An 18631-nucleotide genomic window follows, 5' to 3' on the forward strand; every position below is an offset into this window, starting at 1 on the left:
CCGAGCATCAGGCCGCATGGGCCCGGGAGCTCCAGCCCAGGGAAGGGACGGACGGTGTCCGTGTTGCCTGGGGGCCCCAGGCCTCTCCCTGGGGCAGAGGGGCCTGGGCTGGGGCCGAGGCCGAGATCTCTGGGGGCACATGGGGCACTGGGCTGGCACGAGAAGCAGCTTTAGGGCGGGTGACGGGGAGCTGCGTCTACGTTTCCAGAACATCCTCCTGCCTGAGGGCCCTTCCCGGTTCCCCAGCCTGTCGCTGTCCCGCGGGGTTAAAGTCCTACGATCACCTGTGGCAGAGGCCCCTGAGAGGGGACGGTCACAACCATACGGGTTTCCCGCCCCTCCCTAGTCCCACGAGCCGGGCTCCCCGAGGATGGGCCCAGGAACAGGCTTTTGGGACGCCGTCCTGGCCCCTATTCTTAGGGCATCCTGCACATCGGTCCCCATCACTCTACCGAATAAACCCTGGGAACCGCCGCGGGCTACACCAGTGGCTGGGCGGGCATTCATTCTGCCACGTCTGAAGGAGTTTCTCGCCATCTCTGGCCGAGGCTGGCTTTGCTAAGTGAGGCTTGGGGAGCCTGCTCCTTCTAGAACATTCCACAGGGAGCCTGGGGTGGGGGTGGGGAGTGCTGCAGGCAGCCCCGCGGCTTCCCCTCTGGGCCAGGCTGGCTGTCCCGGGCAGGGGAGGCCAGGAGGGAGGGCGCATCCTCCAGGGCCACTGTGGGGGCAGGGGCTGGAGTGTGGATCGTGACCCCAAACGGGTACGTTCAACATGTTTATTGCAACGAAAACCGAGAAGGGGCTTGGAAGGCTCGTGTCATTACTGTCGCGGGTGTTCCTCCTCGGGGAATCCTGCAAGGACAGAGGGAGGCAGAAACCCAGTCTGTGTCGGTCACCACGCGCAGAAGAAAAGGCGGGCTGTCACCATCCTCAGACCGCGGCCTCCACGTCTCCCGAGAGGAGACGGGATTGTAAAGACGCTCCTTCTGTCTGATGCCATCTGAGTCCTGAACGAGGCTGATCCTCACGGACGTTGGGTTTCGGAAACAGGCTCACAGCTTCCTGCTCCTTCCCCTCTGCCCTCCCTGCACCCTGCCATGGGAAGGAAGGTTTTCAAGGCCATGTGCGTTGGCATTAGTACCTTCGGCATGAAGGAGAAAAAAATACCAGGGACCGAATATATTGCAATATGCACATTCATAAGAAATGTTCTAATAACAGCACAAAACTATTGGTATCAACGTATTTCCAAAAAGAGAAACGATTGCATGTCACAAGGCGGTGCGTCCTGGACCAGACGGCTGTCCCTTCTCCTGCGGCTGGTGTGGGGACAGAACTGCACAAGCTGGTGCCACGTGTGAGGATGGAGATGGGTCCCGGGTGTGAGGCCTCAGGAGCCGTTTGTCCCCAGAGCAGAGTTTCGACTTGAGCAGTTTAAGATGGGACTTGCGCGGGGTCACAGGGTTCCAGGATCGCGGACTCGGCGGCGTTCTGGAAGATTCTGTGGAGTGGGATGCAGGCACGGCTGTTTGGGCACAGGCTTGGCGGCGTGGCCGCCCTCTGGAGGCGCCGCTGGATGCTGACCGCCCGGCCTCTTGGGAACAAGCTCGGTCCAGACCCAGCGGTTTGGCTTGACGTTGGCCGTGAACATGGACAGAGTCCAGACCTTTGCGTCGCTGATAAATCTGGTTTGATTTTTAAAGACACCACCGTGTCTTGGCATGAGTGGGCCCGCTTCCGTGACTTCTTCTTTGAGCCAAGCGGAAGCTGCTTCTGGATACCTTTGGCGTCTAGATACGGGGCTCCCGGGGGTTGGGCAGGGCAGGGGGCTGCGCGCGGTCCGTCCACGAGGGACCTCGGGGCACAGCAGTGTGACGGTCCCTTCCCACCGCAGGGGCACCGGGGCCCCGTGGCCGCCACCAGCCTGGCCCTGCCCCACAGCCGCAGGACATCCTTCCTCCGGGGATCCGCTGAGTTGTTTTAACATTATGGTGAAGCCTGGATGGAGGAGCTGCCAGGCGGAGGCCCCGGCTGATCCAGCCCCCACGGCGGGATGTGTGGACGCCCCACACGGTCCAGCAGGGGGAGAACCAGAACATTCGGAGCCGGGAGGAGACAGCTGGGCGGCGCCCGGGGCCCGCGCCACTCCGCCTGGTGGACAGCTGTGCTTCTGGAGCAAGAGTGTGTCCTGTGGGACGCCGTGCGGCAGGAAGGTCACTTCGTCTGAGAGGCACTGTCCGGTGGGGCTCGAGGAGTCGGTCCGGAGCGGGGCCCTGGCTAGATGCCCTGCAGGGGGTGGGCGGGGTCGCTGCGCTCGCGCTTCACCAGGGGCTCGCCCAGGCCGCGGGCGTCCGAGTCGGCCTCGCTGCCCCGGTCTTCGCTGATGTCATCTGCGGGGTCAGCAGTGGGGACGAGGACGGGGGAGGCACAGGAGGGAGAGAGAAGCGCATCTTCAGGGAGGTGCACAGGCCCCAGCGGGCCCAGCTCGGGCACCGCTGTGGCCTCTGGTCTTGGTCACCTGGTCCTCCCTGGCCTGCCCTGCAGCGCCCAGGGGCCTCCTTACCCAGGACCTCCCCAGACCAGTGCCCACGGGCCAGGGTCACGTTCCTGGCAGGGTTCCCTGGGCAGTTGGCCCTCCCACTCCCATAGGCAGGGATGGGCCAGGAGGCGGCTTTCTGGCCCGCCTGCCCCGCTCCCCCTCCGGATGTGGCTGCAGGAGGTGCCTGAGGAGCAGGATGAAGGGGCCCCAAAGCGCCACCCTCAAGGGGGAGGTGGCAGGGCAGCTCCTCAGAGCTCCGCTGGGGCTAGTCCCGCAGAGGTGTCACTCGCCTCCTGGATGGCAGCTCCTGGAGGCCCCCAACCTGCCCCAGGCCGCCCCCATTTCCACCAAGCAAGGGCGGGAGGGAGAGCCACGGCCACACGCACCTTTGTCGAGCAGCGTCAGTGACAGAGAGGCGAGGTCGTTGAACTGGAAGAGAGAAGCCCAGCGTCAGGGGCTGCACAGAGCGGCCCGGGGGACGTGAGCCGTGTCCTCCACCCACAGCCAGGACAGACCTCCACTTTGTAAGGGACAGGAGTTCTGGACAAGAAGTGGCTCTCATGGGGGTGGGGGCGTCCCTCTGACACTTTCTGGGCCGCGCCTGGGAGCTGCTGGAGAGCCACTGGCTGCCCAGGCCAGGAGGGGACAGGGCTGTGGCCTCGGAATAGTGACCATGGAGGAACAGCTGCCATTTTTTTCTATCAGGGGCTTATTGTGTATTAAATGCTCTACAATATCCCCTCGTTTCTTCCTCAAAACAACCTCACGTGACCCAGCAATTCCGCTCCTGGGGGGGACCCGCCCAAGGGACTAGAGAACAGGTGTGCAAATGAAAACCCATGCACAAATGTTCATAGCAGCACCATTCACAGTAGCTGACAAGTGGAAACAGCCCAAATGCCCATCAGTGGATGATGGATCCACACAGGGTGGCCTACCCACATGCTGGAATATTATGCAGCCATGAAGAGGAGCGAGGCCATGACACGGCCGCACGTGGATGGACCTGCACACACGATGCTCAGGGAGGGAAGCAGACACAGAAGGACACACGGCGTGTGACCCCATTGACGGGAAACGCCCAGAACAGGCAGATCCACAGACAGAGAGCGGGCTCGTGGGCGCCAGGGGCTTGGGAGTGGGTGGGGGGACTGCTCATGGGGATAGGGTTCTTTTGGGGGGATGGAATGTTCTGGAACTAGACAGAGGTGGTGGTTGCACAACTTTGTGAATGCACTAAATGCCAGTGAATTGTTCATTTTAAGATGGGAAAATGGGAAATTCTAGGTTATGTGTATTTGGCCACAATAACCCCCCCAGAGTAGGGTGTCTGAGGCCTCGCTGGAGGCAGGAACTCCTGTGCAGGGTCGCAGAGGGCAGGTGACCGGGGAGCGAGGCTCTGAACCCAGGCCTGTGGGCCCCAGCACTCTGGCTGCACGTGTCCTCTCTTGGGGCCGCCAGTGTCGCGCTCCGCCCACGCACACCCACGCCCCGCCGGGGAGTGGCCCTCACCTCGCCCATGACAGCGATGGGCGTCTCGCCGGTGGCCTCGGCGACGCGGTGCTCCACCAGGTAGAACATGTACTCGTCGTACAGCAGCCGGATGAGGTGGAAGGAGCCGAAGCTGGCGGCGCTGCGCAGCGTGAGGTCGCGGATCACCATGGAGCTGCGGGGACACGGCGGCTGGGACACGGAGCCCGGCAGGCGGCCCAGCCTGGCTTTCCTCAGCTCCGAGGGCGGCTGGGCACCCCGAGACCTACCTAGGAGGGCCCGCCAGCCGCCCAGACCACCCCGTGTCCAGGTGACCGAGATGGCACAGGGGGTCGCAGTGGGCTCTGAGTATGGGGGTCTCGGACGCAAGCCTTAGACAAGGGGTCTTCTCAGCATCTTAGACTCCCTGACAGCAGGCGGCCTTGCCTGCCCCACGCCCTTGCCTCCTCCCGCCACCCCCGACTCAGTGGTTCAGGCTCCTAAAAACCACACAGAATTTCCAGGCGCTTCCAGCTCTTTCGTTTCCCAATGAGACCAGATCCAGCCCACGCCGGCCACCCCTCCTCCGGGCTGTCTCTGTCCCCCCACCTCCCCCTCCACCCAGGGCTCTGCTCGGGGTCCCCACGCGCCAGCTTCCTCCTCCCGACGCTTCACGTCAGCACAGCTTCTGGAAAGAGTCGCGGGCAGCACACTGCTCACGTCTGGAGCTGGGAAAACATAGGCTGTGCGGCCGCTGCGCTGTCGGGACCCCGCTTCCCACCATGGCCCGCTCGGCCCGCCCAGCTCGGTGCTGGCCTGGAGGGATGCCTCTGCTCAAAGTAGCTTTTCCACAGCTTCTCCACGGCCACCTTAGGACCTTGGGGTCCTCCAAAGGGCTCGTGGCTCGGTGTCTGCACGGGTGAGCTCGGAAATGTCACCTTTCAGGATTCTGAAGACATGGCGCCCTGTCTTCTAGGTTCTGCCTTCTTGTCCAGAAGTCTGACGCTGTCCGGGTCCCTAGCCTGTCAGCGTCACCTGCTGCTGTCTCTCTGGAAGCCCTTATGATGGCCCTTCGCCCCTAGTTCTCTGAATCTCACACGGAGGCCCCGCGGGGACGCTCTCATTCGCTGTGCTGGGAACCTGGCAGCTGTTCCAGTCGGAACTTGCGCCCTTAGTTCCGAGATCGTTTCTTGATTATGTTTTATTATATTCATTCGCACTATTTTCTCTCTCTCAAAATTCTTTTTTCTTTTTTGAGGAAGATTAGCCCTGAGCTAACATCTGCTGCCAATTCTCCTCTTTTTTGCTAAGGAAGAGTGGCCCTGAGCTAACATCCGTGCCCATCTTCCTCTACTTTATATGTAGGATCCTGCCACAGCATGGCTTGATGAGTGGTGCATAGGTCCGTGCCTGGGATCCAAACTGGTGAACCCTGGGGCACCAAAGCAGAGCACGCAATCTTAACTGCTATGCCACTGGGCTGGCCCCTCTCCTAAAATTCTCAACGGCAGGATATCAAACTTTCTGGATCAAATCTTTTAATTTGTTTTTCTGTCTCTCATGTTTTTCTTTCATGGTTTCTCTCTCTCACATTTTCCTTTCTTTCTCCATATTTTTTTCTCTCAGTTGGGCCATCATACCAGTCGTTCACTCAAACACTGGTCTAGGTGTTGCTTGAAGGTGTTCTGTAGGTGTGGTTCACATCTACCAGCCGTTGACTTTAAGTAAAGATGACCCTTGATACCATGGGTGGGCCTCGTCTAATCAGTTGAAAGGCCTTCAGAGCAAAACTGAGGTTTCTCTGAGGAAGAAGAAATGCCACTGGGGACAGCAGCATCAGCTCCTGCCTGAAGGTCTCCAGCTGCCAGGCTGCCCCACAGACTTCAGACTTGCGGGCCCCCACAATCACGTGAGCTAGTTCCTTGAAAGAAATCTCTATATATTAATGTATAATAATTATCTATGTATTTATATATAATTATGGTGGTTGTCAGTGCTGTCAAGTTGATTGTGCCTCCTAGCAACCCCGTGGACAGCAGAGCGGAACCCTGCCCGGTCTTTCTGCGCCATCGTCTCGTCTTCTCGCGCTCTATGAGACACGCTCTCCTGCTATTCACAGTGTTTTTGCGGCCAATTTCCTCAGAATTGGGTGGCCAGGTCCTTCTTCCTGGTCTGTCTGAGTCTGGAAGCTCCGCTGAAACCCGTCCACCACGGGGGACCCTGCTGGTATCTGAAATCCTGGTGGCAGCATTTTCAGCATCAAAGCAACACGCAGCCACCAACAGTGTGACAACCGACAGACGGGTGATGTGGGTCCCTGACCAGGACATGAACCCGGGCCAGGGCAGCGAGGGCACCGAATCTTAACCACCAGACCCCCAGCGCTGGCTACAACGATGATTCATTATAACACATTTACATACGTGATTTTTAGCTCTATACACCTGATCCACCTGACCCTTGCCTGGTGCCTCTCCATGGGGACATGGGAGCCTGTCCTCCTGCTCACTCTTGGCAGTGCGTGAACAGAGGCCTGACTGTTCCTTCCGGTCTGGCTCCCCGTCTGTGCTGACCACCTCGCTCTGTCTCCCAAACTCGTGTTCTCATCTCCCATCTGCCACCATCTGCGCTCCTGTTCTCTCTGTCCTTGGGGGTTTATGCCTTCTAGAAACTTCCTTCACCATCCCTTTGTGGGTTTTGCGAGGGAGCAGAAATAAACACATGCCCTTGAGCTGCCACACTTTTCCAGAAGGCCGCAGGATGACGATTTCTGCCCCTGGAAGCCTCCACTTGGTTTTAGGCCATGGGGGGCCTCTAGGCCCTGGGGAACTCGCCCACCAGGATGAGGCCCACAGGTGGCGCCTTCGTTTGGGGCTTCGGCCACCGTCCCCGGTCCGCTGAGCAGGTGGGACGACCTCTGGCGCCCCGCCCACCCTCCCAGGAGTTCTCGACGCTCAGGCGGGGCCTCACCTGTAAAAGGACCACTTGAGCAGGAACTGCCTGGCGGCCTTGGGGAAGCTGGGGCTGCCCGCGTGCTGCTTCAGGACCTGGGTGACCACGTTGTCCAGCCAGCTGGCCCATTGGTCCAGGGAGCTCTGCTGCTGGAGGGTCAGCTTGAAGTCCTGCTCCAGCCGCTGCACCACGCTCTCCTCGCACTGGCACACCCACGACGCTTGCTCCTGCGGGGCGCGGCGGGTCAGCACCGCGGACAGCGACAGCCCCCCCCCCCCCCCCCCCCCGCCCACCGCCCAGGGTGGGGCGCCCAGGGACGCCCTCGCCTGGCACCAGCTCCAGGCCAGACACCATGCCGGGCGCACACGCCTTCCCGCCCTTGGCCTCCGCCAGCTGCGCTGAGCACAGCTGTCCCCACTCCACAGGGCACAGAGGGCAGCTGCCCCCTCTTCTAGGGACCGAGATCCAGGCTCCCCACATCCAAGGCTCAGACCCCCCCAGGCCTTTGTGTTGCTTTATTTTGAAGTGTTCACTCTTCTAAACGTGTTTGTTTATTTGCTGGATAAACTCGGGGCCTGAACTGGGTGTGAACACAGCAGCAGGATCCATTCGCCTTTGGCCTGCGTCGTCCTAAGCCCGTGAAGATGGCGACAGGAAGATAGTTTTTTAAAGAAAATGAACCAAGCATCCGTCCCAGAACCTGGATGCCAGGGGGACCTGAGAGATCACAGAGCAGAGGTCTGGGTCCCTGGGTCCCTGTGTCCCTGGGTGTGCCACAGAAGGCTCCACCCCAAACCCGTTTCATGCAACAGAGACATGTGCCAGGCCGGGCGAGGCACCGGGCTTTGCTGTGGGCTGAATCCTGTGGGTTTGTGTCTTTCTCGAGAGGGTGGAAAGCTAGATCGGGGGGCTGGGGGTCACACGCACGCCATCCCTGCTCTGTGGCCCGCTCCCCTGAGCCCCGTCCCAGGCCTTGGGGACCCGCCCGGGGGAGGCCACCTGCACGTTGGCGAAGTCCACGCGGTTGAGGTCGCTGAGCATCTGGCTGATCTGGGAAGTGTTCTGCAGCACTGCGCGTGCCGCCTGCGCCAGGTGGTTGAGCGACGTGTAGCGGCGCAGCGTCTGGGCGAAGGCGCTGACCACGCCAACCTGCACCGAGGGCGGCACGCCGGGTGAGTGCAGGAAGGAGCCATTCAAGCAGGGGACAGGGACCCACCCCCCGACAGCCTCAAGGACCTGGAGACCGAGCATCAGCGAGGGGCACAGAGTCACCAGCGCCTCACGTGGCATCTAGAGCAGACGCCGCAGCACCGGTGGGTAGGTCAGAATTGGGGACAGCATGATTATGTCCCTGCTTCTAGAATTCCTTTGGCTGTCTGGAGAGGTCAGTGAAAATACAGATTCCTGGGCACTGGATCGGACTGGGGGGGTGTGGCCTGGGAATCTGCACTTTTTTTTTTTTTTTTTTTGCTGAGGAAGATTGTCCCTGAGCTAACATCTGTGCCAATCTTCCTCTATTTTGTATGTGGGTCACTGCCACAGCATGGCCACTCTCGAGTGATGTAGGCTCACACCTGGGGATCAAACCTGGGCCGAAAAAGCAGAGCGCACCGAACTCAACCACCAGGCCACTGGGCTGGCCCCTGGGAATCTGTCCTTTTTGACAACTACCAGGGCGATTCTTATGTGCCCTGAAGTTTGAGAATTGCTGGCCCAACAGATCAGCTCCAGACTGTAGGCCGCAGACCAGATGCCCAGAATTGGGCCCTGTCTGCACACAGCAGCTCTGGGAGGCCCTCCTGAGGGTGGTGGACCCTCATTCTCTTTTCCGCATGTAGGCCCACGCCGCCGCATTTTAAATTCTGAATTGTGGCCAATGCTACTGTAACAAGGGTGATGAGCATAGGAACATTCCATCTGTTCAGAATCGACCCGGGTGGATCACAGCGAATGGCGCCTGCTGTCGTGCCCTCCCTGCCAGCACCTGTCCTGCATCAGCAGCATCCTCGGGCTTCCTGGCGGGACCACTGATCCTCAGGATGCACGGGGCCGCCTGCGTGCTCTGGGCCCCGCGGTCCTCAGCTCCCCGACAGAGGGACTCGCAGCGCGGCAGTTACCTTGGTCTGGATGACCTGCTGTGGGAAGTCGCTCATGGCGTTTGTCAACCAGCCTTCCAAGCTCTTGGCAAAGTTCCGGATCGCCTGTGTCAAGGTGCCTGGGAGACACAGATGCGATATTAACGCGGAGGAAGGCAGTGGTGCCTGTCGGGATCAGCATCAGGGGCCAGAGGTACAGATGCAATGAAAGTGACAGCCCTGAAGGACAAGCAACACAGAGAAAGAGACGACTGCGCAGGCCCCGGACGAGCGAGAAGGCAGGACACTCAGGGGAGGCGCTGGGGGAACTCGGGCCGGCCAGTGCCCTTGCTCCCTGTCATCTGTGTGTCTACGCTGGTGCTGCTTACCAGGGGCGATCCTGCCCCCAGGGGACGTCTGCAGCTGTCACACTGGGGGAGCTCCTGGCATCACGTGGGTGGGGCCAGGGCTGCTGCTCAGCCCCCTCAGCGCCCAGGGCGGCCCCCCCGGAGATGACCCGGGTCTAATGTCAGCCGTGCCGAGGGGGCTGAGCAGTTTCGGGCAGGCGAGGCCCGGGAGAAATGCCATAGTTTTGCTGCTCCCCTTTTTGTGGCACAGAAGCAGCAGACGCGTTCATTAAGGAGACCGAGCTTTCCCCAGGGCTGACAGGCACCCGCCTGGTGGAACCCGTGGCGCCCGCGACAGTCATTTATTAGGAGCGAGGCCTCAGTGCGTGGCTTCCTCATCCTCTACCCGGGGCACTGCTGCTTCCCCAGGAGCTGTCAGGATACTGGGAGCCCGGGGAGCCTGTGTGTAAGGGGCTGGCGCGCCCTGGTGGAGGACGTTGTCATCGCCACTGGAGGCCATGCAGGCTGGGGGGCCGGTGCGGGGTCCCCAAAGCATGGGGGACAGACCCCCCTGGGAAGGTCCCCATGGCACATGTCAGCGCCACACGGGTGTAGCCATCAAGGCACACGGTTCCATTTTTCTTCTTTCCTCAATTAAGCATGCTGGGATTTGGAGCAAAGTCCATGAAATCCACCCTTTGATGCTGAAGCGTCTCCACCAAGGAGGAAGCTGAGCACAGTGTCTGATCCACCCGGGAAGCTGGTTAGAACCCGGTTCAGCCCATCCCTGAGGTTTTCAGCAGGTGCCACAGGCAGGGGGAGGGCTGTCCCGTGACCACGGCCCTGCCCTCTGGGGACATCCAGGGCCCAGGAGGAACTGGGAGAGGGGGTGTCACCCGGCACCGCCCAGCGCGGGCAGCGGCGTAGCCCGTGAAGCCTGGAGCCCAGCCGGTGGGGTGGTTGTGTGGGGGGGTGACCTGAGGGCGGGCCGCCCTCCCCTCGCCCTCTTTCTGGGTCAGTAACAAGGAAAACCTGCAGGCCAGAGCCACAGCCTCTGGGGCGACCAAGCTGCTGCCCTCGTTTTGGACTCTCCGCACCCGCGTTGAGCGGGCCCCACCAGGGAAGGGGCACGGGGCGGCGGCTTACTGGGCACCGGCCGCAGCACATCGGGAATGAGGATCTCCACCAGCGCCTGGTACAGGATGTGATCGCAGTTCCTCATCCACCTGAGGATGGGGTCGCATTTACACAGGGACACCAGCTTGTCCTTCGGGAGGACGGCGCCTTCGGGTTCTTCGTCACTGTTGGGGAACAGGGGAGACGGTGAGCTTGGCCTGGCGTCTGGCCCCCCCCGGCCGAGGCCTGGGGAGCGGGAGGACGGCCCGGTCACAATAGCCAGGCACGACGCTGTGGGACCGCGCCCGGGCAAAGGGTGGGAAAACCCTCGGGGCAGGCGCTCCCTGGTCCCCGCTGTCCCCACCCCGCCTGTGGCCGCTACTTGGGGTCGCACATGATCACCTCTAAAACCCCCCGTTTTCCAACAGGTGACTGGTCACTACAATTTCGATCTTCATTCAGAAATATAAAACCACATCCCCGCATGAGGGGGTCGGGGCGCCAATCCCGGCAGAGTTGGCCCGTTTGTCTGGCGTCGCAGTGTGGGTGTCACGGGCGACAGCCTGCAGGTTAAGCTCGGGTTCCGAGCGGCGGGGCCTGTCTGGGGGGACGGCGGGCAGTCACCTGGCTGGGAGGGAGGCGGGGCCGTCGCCGGACGAGCCTTTAGAATTCCAGAAGGACAGCCAGAGCTTCTCGATGTAGTGGAACTGCAGGTTCATGACGACATCTAAAGTGGCCTAGGGAAAGACGGCCTTTCGACACGCGCGTGGGGCCTTTTAAACCCAGAGGGACCACAAGGGGGGGATGGAGGGGCCAAGGTTCAGGGTTCAGAGGGCAGAAATTGTGTTGGCTCCCGGGCTAGAGAAGGAGGGGGCCACGCCTGTCGGCTCAGTGTCGCCCGGGACACCCGGGGACGTCTGAGGCTTGGTGTCCTGGGCGTGGACGGGTGAGTGTGAGCGCCCGCCTGGGGAGGAGCACTCGGCTCTGTGTCCGGGCACTGGGGGCCCCGAGACGCCCAGGGAAGCCCAGGCCCAGGCTCGGGGTCTCCCGGGCCGCTGTGCAGGGAGGGGCGGTCACCTCGCAGTGGCGCCGGTAGGCCAGCTGCAGGGCCTTGACGTCATGCAGTGTGATGCTCTCATGCAGCAGGACGCTGCCCAGGTCGGGCGCCGGGAACTCGGGGAAGACGTGGGAGACATCTGGGGAAGGACGAGGGCGGAGTTAGAGCCACGGGGGGCTGCACGCAGCGGGGGGGCTGGGGGACGCTGCCGGGCACGTGGGTGCAGTCACCCGACAGCGAAGGGGCTGAGTCCTGGCTCCCCCTCGGCCACACAACATGTGTAAGCTTCGGTTTCCTCATTGTCACCTCCCTGCGATGTGAGATGTGGATACAGAGGAAGCACTGAGGCCAGCGCCCTGCACACGGCGAGTGCTCCCATCACCCCAGCCAGGGTGGGGGCGGCCGGGGCAGCGCATCTCGGGAGGGGCCGTCCGTGGGGACCTCCCAGGGGACCCAACACGGGAGGGCTGTATTCTCAAAGAATGCACTCAAAATCCACGAAGGCCGCCCAGCGTCTTCAGTGCACGTGAGTGAGCCTAGTGACCAGGACCCCAGCGAGCATCCCTGGGCTGTCCCAAGGGGCAGGTGCCAGCCGGGCAGGGACTCTCTCTCCCACGCAGCTCCAGGGGACCAGGAGGGCATGGAGGCAGCTGAGCGAGAGCCGAGCATCCAGAATGCTCCAGACAAGAACCCGGGGGGCCAGCCAATCCCACTGCCGCCCCCGAGCCGACAGGTTTGAAAATACGACATCTAGTCTTCCTTCTGATGGGCGTTTCATTTTATTGACCAATTTTTCTGAGGGTCACTTCACACATTAATCTTAGGGGCATATGCTGTTTATTCTAAAATCTCAGACCTGCCACAAAGGAGGCTGATCCAGAACTTTCTGTGTAACAGACAAGGTGTCCTACAAGAAAACGGTTTAAGGCAGCCTTGGGATGCTGCTGGTGCCGACACCCGCGACCCCCCAGAAGAGCCGAGCCAACCTCAGACAGCGGGCCCTGAGCGGGGGCTCACCTATGTACTGCTGGTGGTGCTGGCTCTGGGCGGCCATGGCCTGCTCGGGCGTGCTGTGCAGGCTGCCGTGCGAGCCGCTCTCGCCAAGGCTGTCTGTCTTCTGGGCTGGCCGGTACCTGGGCAGGCGACACGTGTGCCTCCATGAGGCCCCAGCAGCACGGCCCAGAAGGGCCCCAAGGGGCAGAGGGAGGGCTGAGCGGGATTCAGTTTGGTGGGTGTGTGTGTGTACGTGTGTGTGTAAGTTTTCAAAAACTGTGGTCAGATACACATAACACAAAATTGACCATTGTAACCACTTTAAGCGCACAGCTCAGCGGCATGAAGCTCATTCACGTGGTTGTGCCACCATCCCCACCATCCGTCTCCAGAACTTTCCATCTCCCCAAACTGAAGCTCTGTCCCCATGAAACACTGACTCCCACCCCTCCCCCAGCCCCTGGCCCCCCATCCACTTTCTGTCTCTGTGGATGTGGCTCCTCTGGGGACCTCCTGTGAGTGGACCACATGGCATGTGTCCTTCTGTGTCTGGCTCATGTCACGGAGCATCACGTCCTCCGCAGTGAAACCACCCGCGCCCCCTTGGTCCCCAGGCTGCCTCGGGCCGGGTCACCCACCTGGGCTTCTGGTGCATGGGTTGCTGGCGCATGGCCATGTACTGGGTGTCCTCCTGCAGCCGGTTCAGGGGCGAGTCTGGCTTGAGACGGATCCCGTAGTAATGGTACTTGGAGTTGCCCCTGGAAACCAAACACCCCGGGGTCAGCTGTCTGCGGCCGTCCTGAACGCCAGGACAGCGGCTCTGCCTTGGCCCTTGGAGCGTTCGGCTTCAGTGTCCCCTGCACTGTGGGGAGATATCCACGGGCTGTCCCAGGATCAAAGAGCTTTAGGAAGTTCTGCACACACTCTCCCCTCTGGGAGATTCCCATTTTGCATTTTGTACATAAAGGCCCTGAGAAGTCCTGCAGGGAGAAAACCAGTGCAGCTCTGCTTAACCCAGGAGGGCCTAAGGATGATGATGGTGAGGATGATCTCGCCCCCCTCCTCCTTCAATCCTCCGATAACGTGATTTAGAAATGGCAGAGTTTGCGAAACGTTACTGATGATCTAAGGACTTTAAACAATTTAGTTAAGAAAGCAGATCAGAGGCGGCTCCTCGGGAGAGAAGCCGGACAGACAGACATGCCGCTGTCCGGACATCCCAGCTTGGGCGCCGCTGATTCTCTGAGCTGGCAGTACGGACGAGCGAGGAGCCCGGGCCCTTTCTAGACGCGGTAGGAGCTGGGCTGGTGGTAGAAGGAGGGAAAGTGGGAGAGACCAGCCTGCGTCCTGAGGCCAGCATCCAGGACAGTCCGAAGGTGGTGGCCCCAAAGGCAGGTGGCCGGGTCCCCAGAGGCCGGGGTCTCCCTTTCCTTCCTCCTCCATTCCCTTCCTCCTCTCTCCATTCACGTTCCGTAAGGATGCTCTCTGTTAAGGATCCAGAGGTGGCAGAGGACAAGAGACGTGTGCACTCTCATGGCGCTCCTGTCATTTGAAGTTGGCCAGGATGCCCGCTTCTGAGATGCGCGAGTGAACCCTGACAGCCTGTGTGTGCGCGACTTCATGGAGCCTGGCCTGCCTCCGATCACAGCCATGACGAGAAACGGCCTCCTGGGCGCTCAGGGCCACCCGCTTTCAACAAAGCGGGGCGTTTTCTCCAGTGAGAGTGGCATTTGCACGTTGCCTGTGATCAGTTAGACGCCTGACAGGCCCAGGCTGCCGTAGGCCAAGGGCGGGCCGTGTGGATGAGTCTAGGCACGGCAGGAAATCAAGAACCCGTAAATCCAACTCGACAAGACAATCCAGAGGCAGCTTTCTAAAAAACCTGTTATTTGGGAAAATTTCAAGCGAAGAGAGAGAGCAAAAGCGAACCCCCGTGTCCCGTCAGTGGGAGAAGACGAGACCACAGCCAAGACCTCGGCCCCAGCCAGGCCGAGGCTGCCGTCAACCCAGAACAACCCATATTCGCCCAGACGTGTGAGTCAGGACGCGTGGGCACGAGGAGGAAGCCCCCCCGTTCTCCAGAAGCTCGCTTTCCGTCTGAAGGAAGAGGGGGCCGTGGGACGCTCCCCTGTACCCACCTGGTGCCCAGCCGCCGCGTCCGCAGGCCCATAAACACGGAGCGGATGAGCTTCCCGAAGGAGGCGGCGTTCACGGGGTCCAGCTTGTGCTCCTGGCAGTGCCGGAGGTAATGGTTGTAGAGGGAGCTTCTGGGGAGACTCACGCCCTCGGCCGTTTCGTAATTGTCCAAGAGCCACTGCAGCTGGGTAGAGAGAGACACACTGCGTTTGTGGAAATCCCCCCAAAACTGCCACGATGCTAACAGGGACTCTTTAAGAGAGTCACATGCCTTCCCTCCACTGTATGACGAGGAAATTCGTCTCCACCATCATGGATGTGGGTTCAAGAGATTCCGGGCACGTTAATTCCTAGCTTCTTTACACTCATTTATTTATTCAGCCTGGTTTTCAGGTTCCTTGACTTAATTGAGAAAAATCTGCATGGGATCAAGACCTCTTAGAGTCCTGTCTACACAATCATTTCAACACCCACACACCCCACGCACCGTTTAAGCACCAAATGGCTCTGAAACCTACGGGGATGGAGATAAATTCTGATGCCAAGAAAAGGAGGAAGATTCGAGTGAATTTGATGGACCCTCAGTGCTGTGCTCTGAATGACGCACTGGTAAGTGACAGAGACGGGCGAGCATCTACTTGAATCTGAATAAGACACTCAAAAGCTGACGTGCCCGCTTTTGTGCTCAGGCCACAAGGCAGGCTGGGAGAATCTGAGCCGAAGTCGCTGCCCCCGAGGTCAGCATCGAGTCAGAGTGACCATGTGGGCCGTGCACATGGAGAGCCAGGTGCCCACGCCGGGCAGGCGCAGAAGGAGGCCGCCTGGAACCCCAAGGAGAGGGCCTCAGAGCCTGCCGCCCTCATACAAAAGGCCTCAACCGCGAGCAGGCTGTGGAGAAAGGCAGGGGCCAGGACGACGGCTGGGACAGGACGGCCAGAGCTCTGAGGGGCTGCCCGGGCCCTTCCCAGCTGGCTGACTCCCTCTGCAGTCCTGGATGTTCGTCCCCAAGCCCTCGCATCCTTCCAGACTAGAGGGCACGTCTCCTCTGGAAAATCTGTTCCCCCACCCGGCCCGGCGCACACACCCACTCCACGCAACCCCGCGGCCCCACCAGATGTAGCGTGCAAGCTGGGGCGTCAGCCTGCGTCTCCTTTCTAAAAATCGTTTGAGTCTGAAAAGGTTCCAACGTGTGCAGAGGTACAGAGCGGAGTCCAACAACCCCACCACCTCCGGCTTCGACAGTCCCCCGCTGGGGCCCATTTATTCCATCTAAGCCCCATCCACGAGTCTCCTGGCCACCCTGGCCCATTTGAAGGCGAACTCCTGACCCTGCTTCATTTCATCCTTGGGGCCTGGGTGAGGGGTGGGGGGGGCGCTGGATGAGCAGGAGGAAGGTGGGTGACCAGGTCAAAGATCCAGGTGAAGCAGCACCCGGGGGACCGACAGAGAGAGCAGAGGGTCCTTTAAGAGAAAGGTGGGCATTGGGCATCAGGGACTGGGGTGATGGCTTCTGCCGTAGAGAGGAGGACGTTAAGCGCTGGGCTGGCGTTCAGGGCAGAGATTAGGACCAGACGTGTCAATGTGGCACCCAGGGGTGGAGGACGGGGTCTCCGGGGGGGGGATGCACACAGAGGGGTTTACTGCGCATGGCGCTGCCCACGGGCAGGAGCTGAGGGGGAGGAGGGTGGTGTCAGGCCCAGAATCAAGGCCCAGGGCCCAAGGCCCTTGCCCTTCACCTCTCTCTCTCTCTGATGCTATGAGCCGAATCATCCATCTTGATGTCAGTAAACAGCTTCATCATTTTGACGCCGCCCTCTGACCCCCCCGGGATGCATCCTCCTCCTCACCCCCAGCCACTGCCACTCTGACCACCCAAAGGCTGGAACAGTCTGGAAGGAGAACGTGGGGAGCACAGCCGGCACGGCCCTTTCTCACTGGGGGCGTGCGCGGCTCTGCTCTGTGCTGACATCCCCTTGGGCTCAGGAAGCCACTGCCCTGTGGCCACGAGGCACGTCCCAGCCACAACAGGATAACGGGTTCTCTGTCTGCCCCCCTTTCATCTTGGTGGGTCAGGATCCAGGTGAGGAAGGGCTGTATCTGTGGGCCCCTTGCGCCCCGAGGTTTTTCACGGCACTTTCGTATCAGTGACTGTGTGCATTTTGTTATTTACTGCTGTCGCCCCACTGGAATGAGTGGTCCAGGAGGACAGAGGCGGAACCGGGTCTGTCCATGTCTGCACCCCCAGGACCTTAAAGATGCCTCAAGAGACACTGACGAGAGAAGGGGTCCCGAAGAGCAGAGGGGACCCCAGCATTCGGGGAGCAGAGAGCTCCGAGCACAGAAGCTGGAGCACTTCCTCTCTGCCCGTTGAGGCTGGGGGCCCAGGGCGCTGCCTTAGGGAGCCCTCCGTGGGCGGGAGAAGCCGGGACAGGAGGAGCCGGATGTCTCAAGGGCAGGAGACATGTGATGACGAGGGTCCTCAGACTCTGTGGGCGGAGGACTGAGGGGGCACTGGACCTGGTCCTGAGAGATGGAGGGGACCCCCCGCCCACCACTGGGATGCGACTGGCTCATTTGTAGAGAGGTTCGGGAAGGATGACGGCTTAGCGCCCCCACCGCCCGTGTTGTTTAAATTAAAAATGACTCCTTTGTTTGGGTAGTTATGTTGACATTGACATCAACGTCCTCCTGACTTCAAGGAACCAGAGAGGGAACTGACACCACCAGCTGCCTCCAGAGGCACCACAGGGGACACTTCCTCTCTCGTTGGCACTGGGTCACCCGGAAGTGAAAGTGACCGGAGCCGGATGAGGACCAAGGTCTAAACGTCACCAGCGGGCTTGCGCCACTCAAGGGCAGGCAGGGCGTCTGACATCAAATGTTAGCAAAACGGAACCGAACACGAGGTGCCGTCTGTCCCCCCCTCACAGCGCCCCCGGGGCCCTGCAAGCTGCTCAGCCCCAGGGACCTCCACGCAAGGCGACAAGGTGGGACAAGAGCACCTTTGGGGGCTGGGAGACTCTGCCCTGGGTAGTGTTTGCCGATGTGTTAGTGCCGTCGAGCGGATTCCGACCCCTGATGACCCTGGGGACAGCAGGGCGGATCCCGCCCGCTCGTTCTGCGCCGTCCTCTCATCTTCTCGTGCTCTATCAGACATGCTCTCCTGCTATGCAGACAGTTTTCATGGCCGATTTTTTCGGAAGTGGGTGCCAGGTCCTTCTTTCTGGTCTGTCTGAGTCTGGAAGCTCCGCTGAAACCCGTCCACCACGGGCGACCCTGCTGGCATCTGAAATCCCAGTGGCACAGCTGCCAGCGTGCCAGCATCACGCAGTGCGACACCCGACACGACAGAGCAGGGTGGCTCCCTGACTGGAAACGAACCGGGGCCGGCAGGGGCGCCCACTGTTATCCGTTACACGCCCAGCGACACGTGTCTGCTGACACTGGCACTATTTCTACGTCAACAGCAAACATGAAGAAAGACAACTCTTTTTGGGAAAAACTACCCACTGATCCACTTTTCTGATCTGTCAGGACTGTCCTCTTCTTGATGAAGAGGATCAAATTCTTCCTTTTTAGGGAAAAACCCCCAAACCCAACACCCCGGTGGTTCCGGGCTCTCTGGTGGCACAGGCCCCCGGGACACAGTCCTCCTAATTACCAGAGGGGGAGAAGGAAGGCCAGACTCGCGCCCAGCCCCTCTGTCCTTTAGGATATTGGTTTCCACTGTTTGGGGCAAATGTGTGTGCCTTTGGCTCCTGATGGCAGGTGGCGAGGTAGATAGAGTCTCATGGGGCCATAGCTGCCCGGCGGCTCCTCTGAGCTCTGGGGTTTCACTGGTGTTGACGGAGCTGAGCCCTGAACACCCCTTTCATCCATCCATCGGATACTCAGAGAGGACACCTGGTCCAGGTGCTGGGGCCACAACCGTGATGAAACTGACAAA

General features: G+C 60.6%; 1 protein-coding gene across 2 annotated transcripts in view; it reads right to left on the bottom strand.

The window, feature by feature from the left end:
• Nucleotides 1-762: 762 nt before the first annotated feature.
• Nucleotides 763-18631, bottom strand: part of RFX2 (regulatory factor X2) — a 91717-nt gene continuing 73848 nt past the window's right edge. For both annotated transcript variants that reach the window (XM_044753160.2, XM_070491819.1), the window contains 12 exons: nucleotides 14688-14869; nucleotides 13188-13307; nucleotides 12574-12689; nucleotides 11577-11695; nucleotides 11124-11236; nucleotides 10530-10684; nucleotides 9079-9176; nucleotides 7961-8110; nucleotides 6980-7188; nucleotides 4052-4205; nucleotides 2926-2968; nucleotides 763-2390 (listed from right to left, as the gene is read on the bottom strand). In XM_044753160.2, coding sequence (XP_044609095.1) covers nucleotides 2278-2390; nucleotides 2926-2968; nucleotides 4052-4205; nucleotides 6980-7188; nucleotides 7961-8110; nucleotides 9079-9176; nucleotides 10530-10684; nucleotides 11124-11236; nucleotides 11577-11695; nucleotides 12574-12689; nucleotides 13188-13307; nucleotides 14688-14869 — 1572 coding nt within the window. In that variant the 3' untranslated portion in view covers nucleotides 763-2277. The remainder of the gene's footprint in view (nucleotides 2391-2925; nucleotides 2969-4051; nucleotides 4206-6979; nucleotides 7189-7960; nucleotides 8111-9078; nucleotides 9177-10529; nucleotides 10685-11123; nucleotides 11237-11576; nucleotides 11696-12573; nucleotides 12690-13187; nucleotides 13308-14687; nucleotides 14870-18631) is intronic.

Source organism: Equus asinus, chromosome 20 (assembly GCF_041296235.1).
Source record: "Equus asinus isolate D_3611 breed Donkey chromosome 20, EquAss-T2T_v2, whole genome shotgun sequence".
Taxonomy (NCBI): domain Eukaryota; kingdom Metazoa; phylum Chordata; class Mammalia; order Perissodactyla; family Equidae; genus Equus; species Equus asinus.